The sequence below is a fragment of the Sturnira hondurensis genome, unplaced genomic scaffold (genome assembly GCF_014824575.4).
Source record: "Sturnira hondurensis isolate 20B ecotype Veracruz unplaced genomic scaffold, ASM1482457v3 Scaffold0004136, whole genome shotgun sequence".
NCBI lineage: Eukaryota > Metazoa > Chordata > Mammalia > Chiroptera > Phyllostomidae > Sturnira > Sturnira hondurensis.
Window position 1 is genome coordinate 20,837,108 of NW_028076767.1, and position 17,261 is coordinate 20,854,368.

General features: G+C 39.6%; 1 protein-coding gene across 2 annotated transcripts in view; it reads right to left on the reverse strand.

Moving 5' to 3' along the window:
* UQCC1 (ubiquinol-cytochrome c reductase complex assembly factor 1) overlaps positions 1 to 17,261 on the reverse strand; it is a 101,071-nt gene that overhangs the window by 71,830 nt on the left and 11,980 nt on the right. For both annotated transcript variants that reach the window (XM_037043936.1, XM_037043935.1), the window contains exons 2-4: positions 14,534 to 14,638; positions 5,402 to 5,497; positions 4,408 to 4,515 (exon numbers count right to left, since the gene is read on the reverse strand). In XM_037043936.1, the coding sequence (XP_036899831.1) occupies positions 4,408 to 4,515; positions 5,402 to 5,497; positions 14,534 to 14,638 (309 nt within the window). The remainder of the gene's footprint in view (positions 1 to 4,407; positions 4,516 to 5,401; positions 5,498 to 14,533; positions 14,639 to 17,261) is intronic.

Here is a 17,261-nt window from a genome sequence, read left to right on the forward strand (position 1 = left end):
CTTGCCCTCTCTCTAAAAATAAATACTTTAAAGAAATAAAAAGTCTTTAAAGAAATAAAAAGAACAATATATTATAACAAATCAAGTGGTATTTACCCCAAGAATGCAAAGTTGATTCAACATTTGCAAATGAATCAGTGTAACTCACCCTATCAGTAAGCTAAAAAACAAACCTGCTTAACTTCACTAACAACTTCAGGTTCTTGGAAGTATCTGACACAGAACATATTTTGGAAAGCAATGGTCTGTACCATCACCAAACTAATGATATCATTATCCTAATACTTTGGCCTTGACTGGCCTATTCCTATTCTTGAGGCAAGGAGTTTAGGACACCTGTTAGCTAGCTCTTTGCTTCATTCAGTAAATAATTTATTGGGTATCTAACTCAATGCCTGGCATTGATTTGGATGCTGGCAATAGAGCAGCAAACAAAGCAGTCAAAAACTCCTGCCTTTGCCTGGCTGGTATGGCTCAGCTGGTTAGCGCATCATCTAGTACAACAAAAAGCTGGAGGTTCAATTCCCAGTCAGGGCATGTACCCAGGTGGCAGGTTCAATCACCAGCTGGGGCATGCATATGGGAGGCATCCAATAGATGTTTCTCTCTCCCATAGATGTTTTTTTTTTTTTGCTCTCTCTAAAATCAATAAACATAGGCCCTGGCTGGTGTAGCTCAGTTGATTGAGTGTGGGCTGTGAACCAAAGGGTCACCAGTACAATTCCCAGTCAGGGCATATGGCTGGGTTGTGAGCCAGGTCCCCAGTAGGGTCCACGTGAGAGGCAACCACACACTGATGTTTCTCACCCTCTCTTTCTCCCTCCCTTCCCCTCTCTCTAAAGATAAATAAATAAATAACCTTTTAAAAAATAAAATAAATAGCCCTGGCTGGTGTAGCTCAGTGGATTGGGCGCCGGCTGCGAACCAAAGGGTCACCGGTTCGATTCCTGGTCGGGGCACATGCCTGGGTTGCAGGCCTGGTCTTCAGTGGGGGCCACATGAGGGACAGCCACACATTGATGTTTCTCTCTCTCTTTCTCCCTCCCTTCCCCTCTCTCTAAAAGTAAATAAATAAAATATTTTAATAAAAAAATAAATAAAATAAAATAAACATACTTTTTAACAAAACTCCTGCTTTCATAGAACTTATAGTCTATTCAACTATAGACGCATTTACAGTTTCAAGTAAAATTCCCAGTGGCTACTTCTTGATTTTTTTTAACTCTACAGTTCCCTTCAGATTCTCATATAGAGAGTCCTTTAGGTTCACAGTTAATCACTCTGCCTAAGGAAAGGCAGACTTGTGTCCAAGGCCCAAATCTTTCCTTGAGAAGGAGGATTTCCTCCACAACATGTTCATGAAGAAAGCATTCATTAAAAATAATGAAGACTTCACCAGATTGGCCAGGTGTTTATACAGTGCTCATACTGTGGCCATCGGGAGCATTTTATAGTTCCTCACTTTTCCTACAGTGAAGCCAAACCTTTATACTTGGGTGAGCCATTTTCCTGGACAAATCTCTAAAGCCAGTCCCTAATACCATCACCAGGGACTGGAAATAACAACTTAAGGAAAGAACCTCTTCAAAATTCACATATTAATATAAGTGAGCTTCGGTCGTTCGTATCTGTCAAGTTATGGAGGCAGGTGAACTAAATTTCCACCCAGTCAATATGTACAAATTATTCTGGTCCTCAGATGACATTGTTTTTATTTCATTCTAACTTTGGAAGACTTCATAAATCTACCTGACTAAAACAGAAACACTTAAGAAAGCTTTAGGAAGTGAAAATCAACTCTCCCGTGAACACACATTTTGTCCCGTCCTACAAGGTGAAAAACAAATCTAGTAAAAGGCTAAGAGAAGGGGCTCTGAGGTTGTCGGAACCTTCTACTCTGTACAGGAATTCTTTCTACGGCATTCCCAAGCCACAGGCAACCATCTGGGCCCCTGTTCATTAAGTCCAATGACCTTGTGAAGGCACCTATCCCACTGGAGGACAATTCTTACTAGGTTTTTGTTTATTGAACTTAAATCTGCTTCATGTAACACTCATTAATCATCTGCCCACTGGAATGCGTCAGATTAGGTCTTCCTTTTCTTTATGTCCGGCCCCCCGAATACCTGCGAACCATCCTGTCTGCCCTTCCCAAGCTAAGCATCTTTATTCCCTCCACCCACTCTTCATCCAACACAGTTTCTACAGCCTTCACAAGGCCCAGTGCCTCTTTCTGAAGGCACTCCAGCTTGTCAGCTGTCCTCCACAACTGAATAATCTTTTGAGGAAATGCTAATCTGGAAACTGCCTATTCTATGACACGTGGCTGAATCTTGTAAATGTTGTGCTTGTCTTACTTGATATTATTACTATATGAAGATAATGAAAAAGCTTGGTTATTTCAGAATAGTCAAATAGGTAAGGAAAAGCTACATTTAAATTCCTAAATATGAACCTAGAAGAAAAATAAAACTCCATACAAAAAGATTGCAGAAAAAGATGGAGGAAAAAAGATTGATCCTGCTGATGTGGACAGGCAAGCAGGTGTTTTACTCCCTAATCAAAGGCATGTAAAAACCCCAAACTCAAAGAATCTCACCAGTACATTCCAAAACAAGTATCTGGCCATAGATTTCAGAGTCAGAACTTCCTGAAAAGAGTTCACAATCTTTCAAAATGGAAAGTTATACCTGCATTTTCCCACCTGAATTATACTAGAATGTCATCTTTGATGTTTTGATATCACAAATTAAAAAATTCTAGTATTAAAAAATAGCAAGTACGCACTGCCACATCACAAAAGATTTTTAAAATACAAATATTAGAAACTTAGTTGAGATCACAAGGGAATACAGAAAAATTAAAGGCAAACTCAAGCTAAAGCAGCAAAGAAATTTTCTGGTGGTTTAATAATCCTCCAAATGGTAGCCAACTTTCCCTCTGGAATTATTAAAAAACACACTAGAAAAAGAATATAGTAGTGACCAAGTGAAACCAAATCATCAAGAAATGAATAAAACAGTACTTTTTTCTTTTCTTTCTGCTCTCATTTCCCTTTTCTTTTAACTAACTTCTGATTTTCAAACAAAATGCATTTTCAGTTTTTCTATCCAAATGCCATAATCACAACCATTTCTTTTAATAGGGGAAAAGATTTTGGTTAATAACATTATCAAATATACCAATGATTACCAATTGTCAAAGAATTAAGAGGCAGAAAAGATGACTTTCGTGAACATAACTAATATTTCTTTGATGATTAAGGAGGCACTCCAAAACTTTAGGGTCTCAAGAATATCATTACTACCTCGTATGTGTGTTATTTTCTATACTTTTCAAAAGCCCCTTACAAACAAAATGCCCGTGGAATCACTGTTCACTTTTCGGAATTTATGTAAAAGGAAGGTTATAGAGAGAAGCCTATACTTGGTACAGTGAGAAGCATCAGGAAGATAACCACACATTATAAGAGGAAACTAAGAGTAGAAGTCTAATAAACTGAAATTCTAATTTGAATCCAATTTGTTAAAATGGTATAAATGGTATTATTTTATAATTTGGGCAAAACTATGATGTTATCTAAGAAATAGGTAACATCTATTGGCTTGCTTCGATTAATATATGACTTATGACTGATTAGGCTTATCCAACATTCTAGCAATTTTAAAAGGCCCTTCTGCTGTAATGGTAGAGAGAAACTGGTAGAGCTGAAGATGACTAGAATGAAGAAAACTAAATGGCTAATGTTTAATTACTTTCATTGGTTACAGGCAATGTTTAAAAAGCCTACGGGCAGTATGCGCCTAATGCAGAAAGAACATTCATTAACTTATAGCAATTACTATAGATCAGATAACATGCTAGACCAAGAGTTGACTAGGCATGATACAGCTAGCAAATATGCCTCCAGAATAAGAATTATAATAACTCAAAGTTTTAAAAAAGAACTATAATAAATCAAAGGGGCAATTAATTTAAAAGATGCTTATTACTAAAATTTTAAAGGAAGTCACTACAATGACCTAGTGAAAATCATTTATGAATATGGACACAGTAACATTTCCATAAGAACACTGCCCATCAGAACATCTGGCCCGTCTAATTCCTTAGAACTCATCTGTGTGACGTGCCATGTAGTGAGAACCTGGAAAGCCCAGTCTTGTTGGCCTGCCTGCTACAGAGATACTTCCAAGGAATCAAGTTGAGGGAACAGAGGGAATATTTCAGTGCCTCACACTGTGCAGATCTGACTCAGAAAGGGGGTCAGGGTGCTACAACACATTCTGAAGCTCTCAAAATAGTGTATGAATTTCACAGAAGTAAAGCAAAAGCTTTAAAAAATCTTCTCTAAGGAGCAGAAAGCACAAAGCCCCAAAGGAAAAGTGAGAAGAACTCACAAGCCCTTACCCATTTACTGTATTTCAAAGGTCCAGTGAATCCCATGGCTTCTATTATCTTCGTGAAGACACCAACCTTTTCCTCAACAGGCTCTGAGAAATCCTTGGCAGTAGAAAGCTATTTTTGGGACCAAAAATGGGACCAAAATTAGTGGCAAAAATACTTTTTTTTAAGAATGTGTTTGTTTCTCACTAGGTCTAAGAGCATTTTTATTGCTTAGCTTTTCATTTTCACCTAGAATTTTTAATTATCACTTTTCTGGTCATCTTATCACTCAGTGCAAACATACCAGGTCCTCCAAATTTCGAAACAAGACATCCCCACCTTCCCAACCATACGCCTCCTTATCCATGTCTGGAAAGTGATCAATTCTGGGTGTCAGAATAAAAGTTCTATAGGAAAGAGTACTTCCAAAAGGAAATTGTGACAACACCCACCCCCACCACGTCCCAAAGAACAAGTCTGAGAAGAGGAATGTTCTACACTTACTGACATAACAGAAATTAGAAAGAAAAATACCGTCTAAAAAAAGTCAAATAAGCACTGGGTAAATGTTTTTAGACTCTTGCATTTTCTTAGTATAACAAATTTTATTAATGACTATAGAAGACGAATCTAGAAGTTTGCAAATAACCTCCAAGGAAAACCTGTTCTAGTGCTAAGCTTCTCCAGGCAGGGTATATAACCAATATGAAATTATCCAAAAGTTAAATATTACTTTATTTTTAACATGCAAAAATTTCACAAAGACGTATTCTACAGCTTTTTCCAGGCAAGACAGTACAACAGAAGAAAGAGAGGACATGGGATCAGAAGCCTTAGCAAGTGTTCAGTTGGTCTGTCACTTACCATCCTTGTGACCTTGGGCAAGCCACCTCCCTTTCCTGAGCTCACCTGCAGTGAGTGAAATTCCTTGCCTCATCCAGCTAACAATTTTGCTGAGATTCAAAGAACACCCGTGTGACAGCATTCTATGCACATAGAAAGCAATAATAATTCTCACCTTATCTGCGGTGTGATACTTCCTACTCAGCTGTATGTCTATTCCAGGAATCTGTTCTGAGCCACCACATGCTAGGGACTGGCTCATCTGGGGCCACTTGGGGATTTAAAAAAAAAAACAGATGTAAGCAACACTGAACATCACTTAATTCACTTACAGGGTTCCTCTAAGCAGAGCTGTTTCAGAATAAAGACCACAGAATCTTTCCAGCCCAGTTCCTGGCAATCTGGTCACCAACAGGATTCAGGATTGGTACCCGGAATGTGGTTGGGTATATGGTAGATGCTCAATAAATATCTGTTGAATACATGAATAAATAAAAGGAGTCGGCCCTAGAAAACTGAAACTAAATACATCTGTTACCTTTAAGAACTACAGCTGCAATAAATACCTACTTAAATACTGGCAGCAAAGTGTATACAGAGGAAAAAACCCAAAGACTTTCACAGCAGTTAGTTTTAAGCTTGAAACCTGCTGTTGCGACTTACAAGCTAGACAGCCATGGAGAAGTACTGAAACTCAGCTGTACTGAGGACAGAAGGAACTGACACAGTGGTCTCCCCCTTACTCAGGGTTTCACTTTCAGTGGTTTCAGCTCCCTGTGGTAAATGCAATCCAAAAATATTAAATGGAAAACTGCAGCAATAATAATTCATAAGTTTTAAATTGCACATCAATCTGAGCAGAGTGAGGAAATCCCACGCCCTCCCACTCCATCCCGTCTGGGATGTGAACCGTCCCTTCGTCCAGCGGATCCACACTGCACACGCTGTCTGCCCCTCAGTCACTCAGTAGCTACAGTGGTCATCAGACTGCCCGCCACAGTTTCACCGTGCTTGTGTTCAAGCAGCCCTTACTTTACTTAACAATGGCCCTAAAGCACAAGAACAGTGATGCTGGCAATTTGGATATACCAAAAAGAAGCAGTAAAGTGCTTCCTCAAGTGGAAAGATGACTAGAATACAGCAAGATACTTTGGGAGAGACCACATTCATATAACTTTTATTGCAGTATATTGTTACAATTGTTGTTTACTTATTAGTTATTATTGTTCATCTCTAACTATGCTTATACATTAAATTTACCATAGGTGTGTATGTGTAGGAAAAAACACAGTAACAAGGGCTCGGTACTACCTGCCATTTCAGGCATCCACTGGGGGGTGTTGGAACATATTCCCCATGGCTAAAGGGGGGCTACTGCATATGTAAAATGCCTTTTACAAAATAGACACTCAATAAATAATAGACACTTTCATCATCATCGCCATCATCATCATTCAGATCAGAATTGCCTTCCTTTCATGTTCACTCATTGCATTTGAAAGTATTTTGGCAATATAATAGCAAAATTATTTATAATTATTATATGCCAAGTATTATGCAAAGTACCTTACATATATTACCTTATTCAATCCTCACCATAACCCTTTTAGGTTAGTATTACTATAATCAAGACCAATAAAAATAGCTGTGAAAATAAATTCCTAAGAAAAAAACTACAGGCAAGAGATCCTCATTGTAGAGTGAATACGGGGAAAACTGGGGGAAGAGTCCCATAAGGAAGGAGATGGTTAATTAAATTAAGGTACTCAATGGAAAACCTGGTAATCACAGAGATTTTTTAATAGACTTTACTTTTTAAAGCAGTTTTAGGTTCACAGAAAAACCGAGCAGAAAGTACAGAGAGCTCCCACATATGTGTCCACCCCCCAAAACACACACCCCACCCCCGACTATCAGCATCCTCCACCAGAGTGGTGCACTTGTGACACTCAGTGAATCTACAAAGACACATCGTTATCACTCAAAGTCCTCAGTTTACATTAGAGAGTATTATTTTTAGCAACATGGAAAAATATGGATAAAATTTTAAGTAAAAATATGAATGCATATGGACAAGCCTAGAAAGGAACACACTGACACACTGACATGAAGAAGTTATTCTGTTAATAGTAGAACTATGGATGAGTTTAAGAATCTAGCTTCTGAGCCTTCAATAATATTGTGTTATCTTTAGAATAAAAAGGGGTGGGGAGGGGACAGGAGGAGGGTACACCTTCAACTCTGGCTATTTCCAAGAAGACATGAGACACTTGAAATGAAAATAATTTTTTGGTAATTCTAATGAAGAAAAAAATGGCATTTCTAATTGTGGAGAGTTACTATTTACTTTTCTTTCCTTCCAAACAAGGATATTAAAAGATTAGTCAGGATTCTTCTAGTCAATCCAAGGACACTTAATGCTTTTATTCATAGGTATCAAGAAGGCTTTGTAAAACACAGACTAAACACAGAACACCTCCCATTACATCACAAACATCAACGTAATGGTCCGTCTAAAACACAAAGCACTTAGATGGGGTCAAAAACCATACCCAACAGCAGTTTCAGCTTTCGGGGGGTGTTCTCTTCTATCAAATGACATCACTTTCTCTCTGTCCATAACTCCAGGAATAACCAATGGATTCCTTCTGCGACTGTCTCACCACCTGCCGTGTTTCTGTCCTACGACACTATTCATGACCTAGCATTTCACACTGTACTGAGCTACCTGATTGCCTAGGTAGCCAGTACTTAGGAAAACAACTGGCTTCCTCACACCTACGCACAGTGTGAGTACACACATTTACTTTTCTGTACCCCTGTGCCCTCCCCAAAGATTCCCTTGACCTTTAAAGATATCGTTTTTCCTTCATTTAAATTGCAAAAATAGCAATAGTTTTTGTAAAAGAGAAAAATACCCTGAAATACTCAAATGTCACCTTTTTCAAGGAGGCCTTCTCTGACCATTTTATCTAAAATAGTTTTTATTGCATTATCTTCTATCATAGCAACAGTAGCCTGTTCATTTCATTCACAGTACTGGTTACAGTGTACAATTATATACTTATTTATATACTTGCTTTTTTTCTACCACCACTACCTAAAAGATCCATGAGAGTAGGAACTAGGCATAATACCAGACTCAAGTATGGCACATGGTACGTGGGAAACACTCAAACATTTGTTGTATGAACAAATGAAACCACCTGTGTGGTTATGTCTCATTATTTCCTTTCTGTCCTTACATTTTTCATTCATCCAACCCCTATCAAATGCCCAGGATGTGTCAGCTCTTATCCTAGGACTTAGGATAGGAACAGAACCCCTATCCTTAAGAAGCTCATAATCTTGTGGAGAAGAGAAAGACTCACTATCCAAGAAACAGAACCAAACACTACATTTTAAAGCCCACCCACCATACACACAATAAAAGGTTAGCGAGGACAGAGAGCAACTAGAACTCGCACAGACTGCTGGTGGGAGTGCAAAACAGCACGATCACTATGGGGGGTTATTTGGCAGTATCTCCTGAAGGTGAATGCATGCATATCCTACATGACTCAGTCACTCCATTTCTAAGTGTCTACCCCAGCAGAAATGTGTGCACATGTTCACCATAAAACACATATAAGAGTGTTCATAGCACCACCATTAATAAAAGCCCAAAATGGAAACAAGTATCCATCAATAGAAGAAGGGATAAATTAATTGTAGTATATCCATATGATACTTTATCACGATGAAAATGAATAAAACTCTTACTACACAAAGCAACATGGTGAATTCCTAAAACAAAGTTAAACAAAAGCAAACACAAGAAAGTACGTACCACATGTATAAAAGGCAAAACAGCACTATGGTGTTCAAAGTGAAGGCCATGGTTAACCTTGGTTAGAGGTAGGGACTAAAGGGGGTCAAGGAGGCTTCTAGGGAACTATTTCTTGATCTGGATGCTCATTATGTTCATTTTGTAGTAATTCACTGAGCTGTATAATTATGATTTATTCCTTTTTCTGTTATATTATAGTTGAATAAAATGTACAAAAATTCTCAAAGATATGGAATAGGCAATGTGAAAGAATGGCCTAGAATCATTAGAAAAGCGAGCAGGCAAGAGAAGACGGGTGAGAAGGCAGAGGAGAGGAAGCATGGCGTAACGGAGAGAGAAGAATGCTGAGTCAGACGACTTGGGCTGAAGCTCCAGCTCTTCCTACCTAAATCTGTTCTGAGAACCAAATAAAACAACGTATGTTAAAGAGATGTGTAAACTATAATGCGTAATATAAATGTAAAGACCTGCTCCAGACAACTCCAATGAGAAACTCTTTCTTAAGCAGCCCCTTGTTAAAAGAAATATAAATTTTTTGCCCTTATATTTTGCTTCTCAGAAGGTTCTGAAAATGAAGAGACCAGCAAGAAAGGGAGAGAGAGTCGGAGGGAGGGAGGGAGGGAGGGAGGGAAGGAGGGAAAAGGGGGAAAGAAAAAGGAAAGAAGGGAAGGACTCCTCGATTCTTGAATGCCATGGGTGTGCCTGGTCCTTTTACCAAACCGTAAGCTCCACCAGGCACAGTCTACCTTAAACGTCTTTTATTTTCTGACCCAGTGCTCAACACCACTCTGGGCATGGAGTCGACACTCAATAAAAACTAGGTGGATTTTTTTTTTAAGTAGAAGGACAACCTGGAGAAGGTCCAGAAAAGAACCACAGGCATGATCAAAGAGATGAATGAAAGGTCTTAGTGGAAAGGTTAAAATGAATTGAGGCTGTTTAACTTGGGAGCAAAAGCAACTGAAGAACTAAGAAGTAACTTAGAATAACAACACTTGAGCTGGAAGAAATCTCAGAGATCTAAGTCCAACCTTTTCATTTCACAGGTGAGGAAACTAAGACACACAGGGAAAGGTTACAACTTAAGACAGGCTTAGCACAAAGTTTTTTTTTTTTATTTCCATTTACACAGTGAGGAGAAAATTAACTCCAGTAGCATGAATATAAATAGCAACAAAAATACTAATTACAACTTACTGAAGATTTCCTACATGCCCAGCACCTACATGCTGAGTGCTTTACTTACATTTACTTCACAACCACCTTGCAAAATAGAGACTATTTCTTTCCCCATTTTAGAAATGAGGACACTAAGGCTTAGAGAAGTTCATTAAGAGGTAGAACATACGTATATCCAGACAACCCTACATCAAACAGCTGTCAAAACCTTAAGTAGAATTGAGTAATACAGGCTCATGCACACTTAGCAACCATTCTCCAAGAAAAGAAACCAGGGCTCCTCAGAGAAATTGTTGGGTCTCCGGCTAGAGCAAAGAAAATACAACATGAACCTGAAATATCTTGTGGTGCCAGGAAATACGGACGTGTTCCAAAAATGATGAAGGCACCCTGGCCCGTGTGACTCGGTTGGGCATCGTCCCACAAACTAAAAGGTCACCAGTCCGATTCCTGGTCAGGGCAAGTGCCTGGGTTGCAGGTTCAGACCCCAGTTGGGGGCACCTACGAAAGGCAGCCAATTGATGTTCCTCTCTCATATCGATGTTTCTCTCCCCCATCCCCTTCCCCTCTCACTAAAACTTAAAAAAAAAAAAATTTAATGATGAAGGCACATAGAAAAGAATTTGAAGGAATTCCTAAAAACCAAATCTGGGACAATTTGATCAACAAAATAAATAATGAGAATGATGAATTATAACTCATAGAAGAAGATTAATTCAGACAACCAAAAAAAGTTTCTGATATAAATAAATAATGGAATAAATAAATGGGGAAGTGATAGCTCTTTCTTACCAGAGAATTCCAATCAATAACTACAGCAGTAATGCTAGAACTAGAAAATCACCATTAAGCATATACCCCAGGTATGATTGTTGCAGTGAAGAACCAGTAACAGAATGACCATATGATGCAGAAATCCCACTTCTAGGTATATATCCAAAAGAATTTAAAACAGGATCCTGAAGAAATATCTGAACATTTATGTGTATTGCAGCATTATTCACGATAATGCTGAAAAAAAGATGTGGAAGCAACCCAAATGCCCATCGACAATGAATGGGTAAAGAAAATGTGGTATATACATACAATGGAGTATTATGCAGCCTTAAAAAAGGAAACCCTGTTACATGATATAACATGGATGCAACTTGAGGAAATTATGCTAAGTGAAGTAAGTCACAAAAGAGTAGACTGTGTAATTTCACATACCTATGTGAAATAGTGAAAATCAAGCCAAATAGGAAGAATAAAGGTGGTTGCTAATAGCAGAAGGTGGGGAGTTAGTGTTGAATGGCTACAGAGTTTCAGTTTTTCAAACGGAAACAGTTCAAGAGATGTGTTGTATAACAATGTGAATGTACATGACACTATGATTAAGGCGGTAAATTTTTTTTAAGATTTGATTTATTTATTTATTTTTAGAGAGGGGAAGGGCGGAAGAAGAGAGGGAAAGAAACATCAAAGTGTGGTTGTCTCTTGTGCGCCCTCTACTGGAGACCTGGCTGCAACCCAGGCATCTGCCTCAGACTGGGAATCGAACTGGTGACCCTCTGGTTTGCAGGCTGTCACTCGATCCACTGAGCCATACCAGCTAGGGTTAAGGTGGTAAATTTAATGTTACATTCTTTTATCCACATTTTTAGTATTAATTAATGTTGTATATCATTTAAAAAAAAGAACCATCAATGAACACTAAAAGTAGTGAGCAAAAAGATCAGAAACAGAATACTTACATAGTCTCAAAGTTATCTTCTCACGTGATACTTACTAATGAAATATGGAAAAATGATAACTCTAAAGTGGGGGAAGCTGATAGACACCAATTTAATAACCACGTGACTAAAGCTAACATCACTAGTAATAATACAGATTGGTATCAATTATCCCCTGATGTGATTCACTGAGAAAGAAACAATATCACTTTTGCCAAAAACGTATAACCTCAATCTAATTACAAGAAAATATTAGACAAACCCAAATTGAGTGACTACAAAAGGACCCCTCATTAGGGGAAAAAACTAGTAACACTGGAAAAAGGTGTGTTGATTAGTTAATACTATTATATCAATGTTAATTTCCTAGTTTCAATAAGTGCATATCTGTACTTGAACAATAATTAAATTTAAAAAAAATTAAAAACTAGGTTACACAATCTAAAAACTAGGTTAAAAAATCTAACTACAGTTACACAGGATGTTAACATCTGAGGAGGCTAGATGAAGGGTATACACTATTTTACAACTTTTCTGTAAGTTTCAATTTTTAAAAAGCAAACTCGTCATAGTATGACAGAACTTGAAGAGACTATTTAGAAAAGACAGCCCTGGCTGGTGTAGCTCAGTGGACTGAGTGCGGGCCTGCTAACCAGACGATCACGGTTCAATTCCCAGTCAGGGCACATGCTTGGGTTGCAGGCCAGTTTCCAGTAGGGGATGCACGAGAAGCAACCATACACTGATGTTTCCTTCCTCTCTCATTCCTTTCCCCTCTAAAGATACATAAATATTTTTTTTTAAAAAAAAAGACAGAGATGAGTACAACGTCTCCAGCTTTTTAAAAATAATATGGTTATAGCATTTGACACTGCCTTAGAGACCACCTGACACTATGACTCATCCAACAAAAGATTTTTTTTTTAATCCTCACCTGAGGACTTTTTTTTCATTGCTTTCAGAGACAGGAAGGGAAAGAAACATCAATGGGCAAGAGAAGCATCAATCAGCTGCCTCCCATATGCTCCCAGTGTAGGAACTGTGCCCGGACCAAGGACCGTACTTGTCCATACCCAGGTTCACACAAGACCACACCTGGACCGAGAATCGAACCCACAACCTTTCAGTTACAGGTCAACACTCCAACCAAGCCACACCAGCCAGGGTCCAACAAAGGATTCTTTTATATCATGCTCTTAACATACAGTCATCAACCACTGCCTCAATGATGTCTAGCGAGAGAAAATTCACTGTCAAAATGCAGCTCGCATGCCCCATTATACCACGATTCTAATTAACACAGTTCTTCCTCATTCTCAGCCAAATTTGCCTCCCTGACAGACATGTGCCTGAGAACGTTATTCTCAGGCACAGGTTTCCAACTCAGGGTTCTCAAACATGAGAATATACTGGGTTGGCCAAAAAGTTCATTTGGTTTTTTCCGTAAGATGGCTCTATAGTAGCACTTGGTTGTCTGAAACAATTTTGTTAGACTGTATTGTGATAGCTGTCATATCAGCGTGTATTTAAAAAAAACTTATCAAAACTGGTGTATTTTTGTGTAGCCATTTTAATACTGAAGAATGAAGATGGAGGAAAATAAGCAACATTTTTGGCATATTATGCTTATTTCAAGAATGGTAAAAACTCAAAAAAAGATTTGTGCAGTGCATGGAGAAGGTGCTGTGACTGATTGAACGTGTCAAAAGCGGTCTGCGAAGTTTCGTGCTGGGGGTGTCTCACTGGACCAGGCTCCGCAGTTGGGTAGATTGACTGAAGCTGACAGCGACCAAATCAAGACTTTGAGAACAATCAACGACACCTCCATCAGAGACTATAATGGCAGGGTTTTGAAAATAATTTTAATATCAAACAAAGGCTAAGTAAATAGAATAACGTGTAGTCATTAAAAATGTAATTATGAAATCTATCTAATAACATAAATAGTTATCTACTCTAATAAGTGAAAAGGTACCAGAACATAAAATTCTGTGGATATTTATGAAGGTACTTTAAGAAAAAAATGAGCACAAACACACAGAGACCAGGAAAAAAACAGATGTTTTCAGGTTTGAAGTCATGAGTGATTTTTATTTCCTTTATTACTAAATTATTTGTATGTTTAACAAAAGTCAGTAGAAAAAAAAACTTTCAAGAAGGGTCCATAGTAAACTACAATAAATCCTGAGTCAATGGTAAATTAAGGCCTCAAATAATTCTCTGGATTTAGTGCTCGTAAAGAAAAAAAAAACAAAGAAAGAAACATTTCTTCCCCCAAATAAAAGTGTCTATGAAAAGAAAACTGAAGAGAAGTTCACTCGGATGAATACCTGGAAATACTCCCGACAGCAGAAGTCATCGGACCGCAGCATAGCATCCTAGGCTAGCTTCCACTGCGGGGGTATTTGGAAGCAACGCCCTAGACACTATACTGTAGGAATCCGTCCTGAGCTGCCTCCACAGAGACCCAGAAGTGGTCTCATGAGGTTTCTCCATCACACAACTTGGTTGGCTGATCTATAAGTACGTGACATTGGCACATAAACACTAGGGTTTTCACACCAACCAAAGGAACAATAAACCTTACCTGGGAAGTGCCAAACAGAGACCTGCCCCACCATCCCTGTGTAGGAGACGAAGGTACCAGCCAGCTGCACACCGGAACCCACTGGGAAATGCTGATCTGGTTCCTCTAAAGAAAGAAAAAAAAATAGTCTGTCAAGAATTTGTATCAGATTCAACATGTAGGAGGCAAAGAGCACACACAAGTTTAAAAATCCCAGCAGAACAGGACACATGGAAGGAGAACACCCAAAGCAGGACCAGGATCGAGCCTCCCCACGCCGTCACTTCAAGGATAAGATGCACCTTAACCTGTTCATGATCCACGGATTGAAAGGACTTAGTGAGAGACGACTCAAGCAGGGGACAGAGGCTCCCTCTCAGGAGAGGAATAAAATAAGCAGACTTCAGGCATTTGACAAAAGTATCATTTAAATTAGCGTTTGCAATGCCTTTTCAAACTGGTTTATCTGTTATTCACAGAATTTTTTTACAGTGAGCAGTGCTGGGATTACCAGCATCCTCAAAATGATAAAGAAACCAGGGCTGAAATTTGGGGTGGGAAAACACACTTGGGCGAGTCAATTTCCAAAACAAAAGAGAGATTAAATGGCTGAGCTATGACTGTGATTCCGTTTTCCCCTCTGGCATTACTGACTTCAGAACCATCTCTGGGCCACAGTGAAAGGCAAGGCTGGAGAAAGGAGGAGCTCTGTCTTGCTAAATGAGAAATCTGCTTTATTTTATGAACCTGAAACACGCCCCACTGTACAAATGGCGTCCATGTGGACAGCACTGGAAATCTATTGTAGGAACCAACTCTGGGGGAACCAAGGATTTCTTAAACTTGACCTAGAGACCTTATAGGGTCACAGTGAGGACTGGATACACAAATTATTTGAAAACAATTTTCCAAGCATAAACTATAATACAGGAGTCAAAGATTTGGATTCTAGTTTAAACTCAGCTACTCTAATATGATCTCTACACATAATTTAAACTCTACGATGCTCGGTTTCCTCATAGCAATTATTAGTAATACAATGGTACCTCGGTACTCATCGTTAATTTTTTCGGAACTCGTGAGGAGTGCCGAAACTGACCAGTACCTAACGATGCAGCACTTTCTCTTGTGGGGCGGCATCATGGCTCCCACAAGTTCTAGCAAGTGGGACAAGTCCCTAACAAGTACCCAGTGCTGAAACATTTTTTTCTCATCAAAATGGAATGAGTAGGACTTCCACCAAGATGGAGGCATAGGTGGAAACACTGTGCCTTCTCCCACAACCAAGTTTGAATACAACAAAGGTTTGGAGAACAAAGACACAGCCAAAGAACAGAAAATTGAATTATACGGAAGTCCAACAACAATGAACTGTTCAACAGGGATGGTAAGAGGGGCGGAGCCAGCAGTGGAGCAGGGTCAAGCAGGAAAGATCCCCAGACCTAGGCGCGCAAGAAGCCCAGACACAGTCAGGGTGTAGGGCAGACTAACTGCGGTCGCACATTCGCGCATGGCGAGACGGACCATGCAGGCCTCAGGGGGCGAACCCAGTGGTGGAGGGCTGACAGCGGTGACACACTCGCGTGCAGTGGGACGAAATGTGTGGGCCCCAGTGACAGTGGTGGCTGCAGCGCCGGTGGGGGGCCGCGGCCGCAGGCGGCAGACGGGAGACAGGACTCCATTGCTCCTCTTTGACCCCGCCCCCACATACAATGTCACAACCCAGCAACTGAGTTGCCCTGCTCTGGTGAACACCTAGGGCTCCAATCCTGCTACAGAACAGGCACAAACAGCCCAAAAGATGGTGCAAGAAGAACTCAAAGTCCCAGAGCCAATAACTCTCAGCGACCAAGAGATTGCCAGCCTCTCAGAAGCACAATTCAAGACACTGTTTATCAGGATGCTCACAGAACTGGTGGATTATAGTCACAAATTAGAGGAACATATGAAGGCTAAACTGATTGAAATGAAGGGAGATGTCCAGGAAACCAATAGTGATGGAAAGGAAACTGGGACTCAAATCAGTGGAATGGACCAGAAGGAAGAACAAAACATCCAACCAGAAAGGAAGGAAGAAATGAGAATTCAAAAAAATGAGGAGAGGCTTAGGAACCTCCAGGACATCTTTAAATGCTCCAACATACGGATTATAGGGGTACCAGAAGGGGGAAAGAAACAGCCACGAGTGGAAAACTTATTTGAACAAATAATAAAGGAGAACTTCCCCAGTCTGGCAAAGGAAATAGACTTCCAGGAAATCCAGGAAGCTCAGAGAGTCCCAAAGAAGTTGGACCCAAGAAGGAACACACCAAGGCACATCATAATTACATTAGCCAAGANACAGTGAAAGGACAGCAAATTCACAGTTATTAACAACCACACCTAAAACAAAAGCAAACCAGTAGGACAGCTAGATCAGGAGTGGAACCATAGAAATGAAGAACACATGGAGGGTTAGCAACAGGGGAGTGGGAGGAGAAGGGGGGAGAAGGCACAGAAAATAGCAGACAGTAGGTAGAAAATAGATAGGGGGGAGGGCAAGAATAGTAGGGGAAATATAGAATCTAAAGAACTTGAGACACGTGGTTATAAACTAAGGGGGGGAGAATGATGGGGGAGGGAGTGTGAGGGTAGAGGGGAATGAAGGGGGGGGAATAGAACTGTAATGATATAATCAATAAAATATATTTTAAAAAATGCAATGAGTACAGGGTTTGACAAGTTCTGAAGCCAACAAGTACCGAGGTAT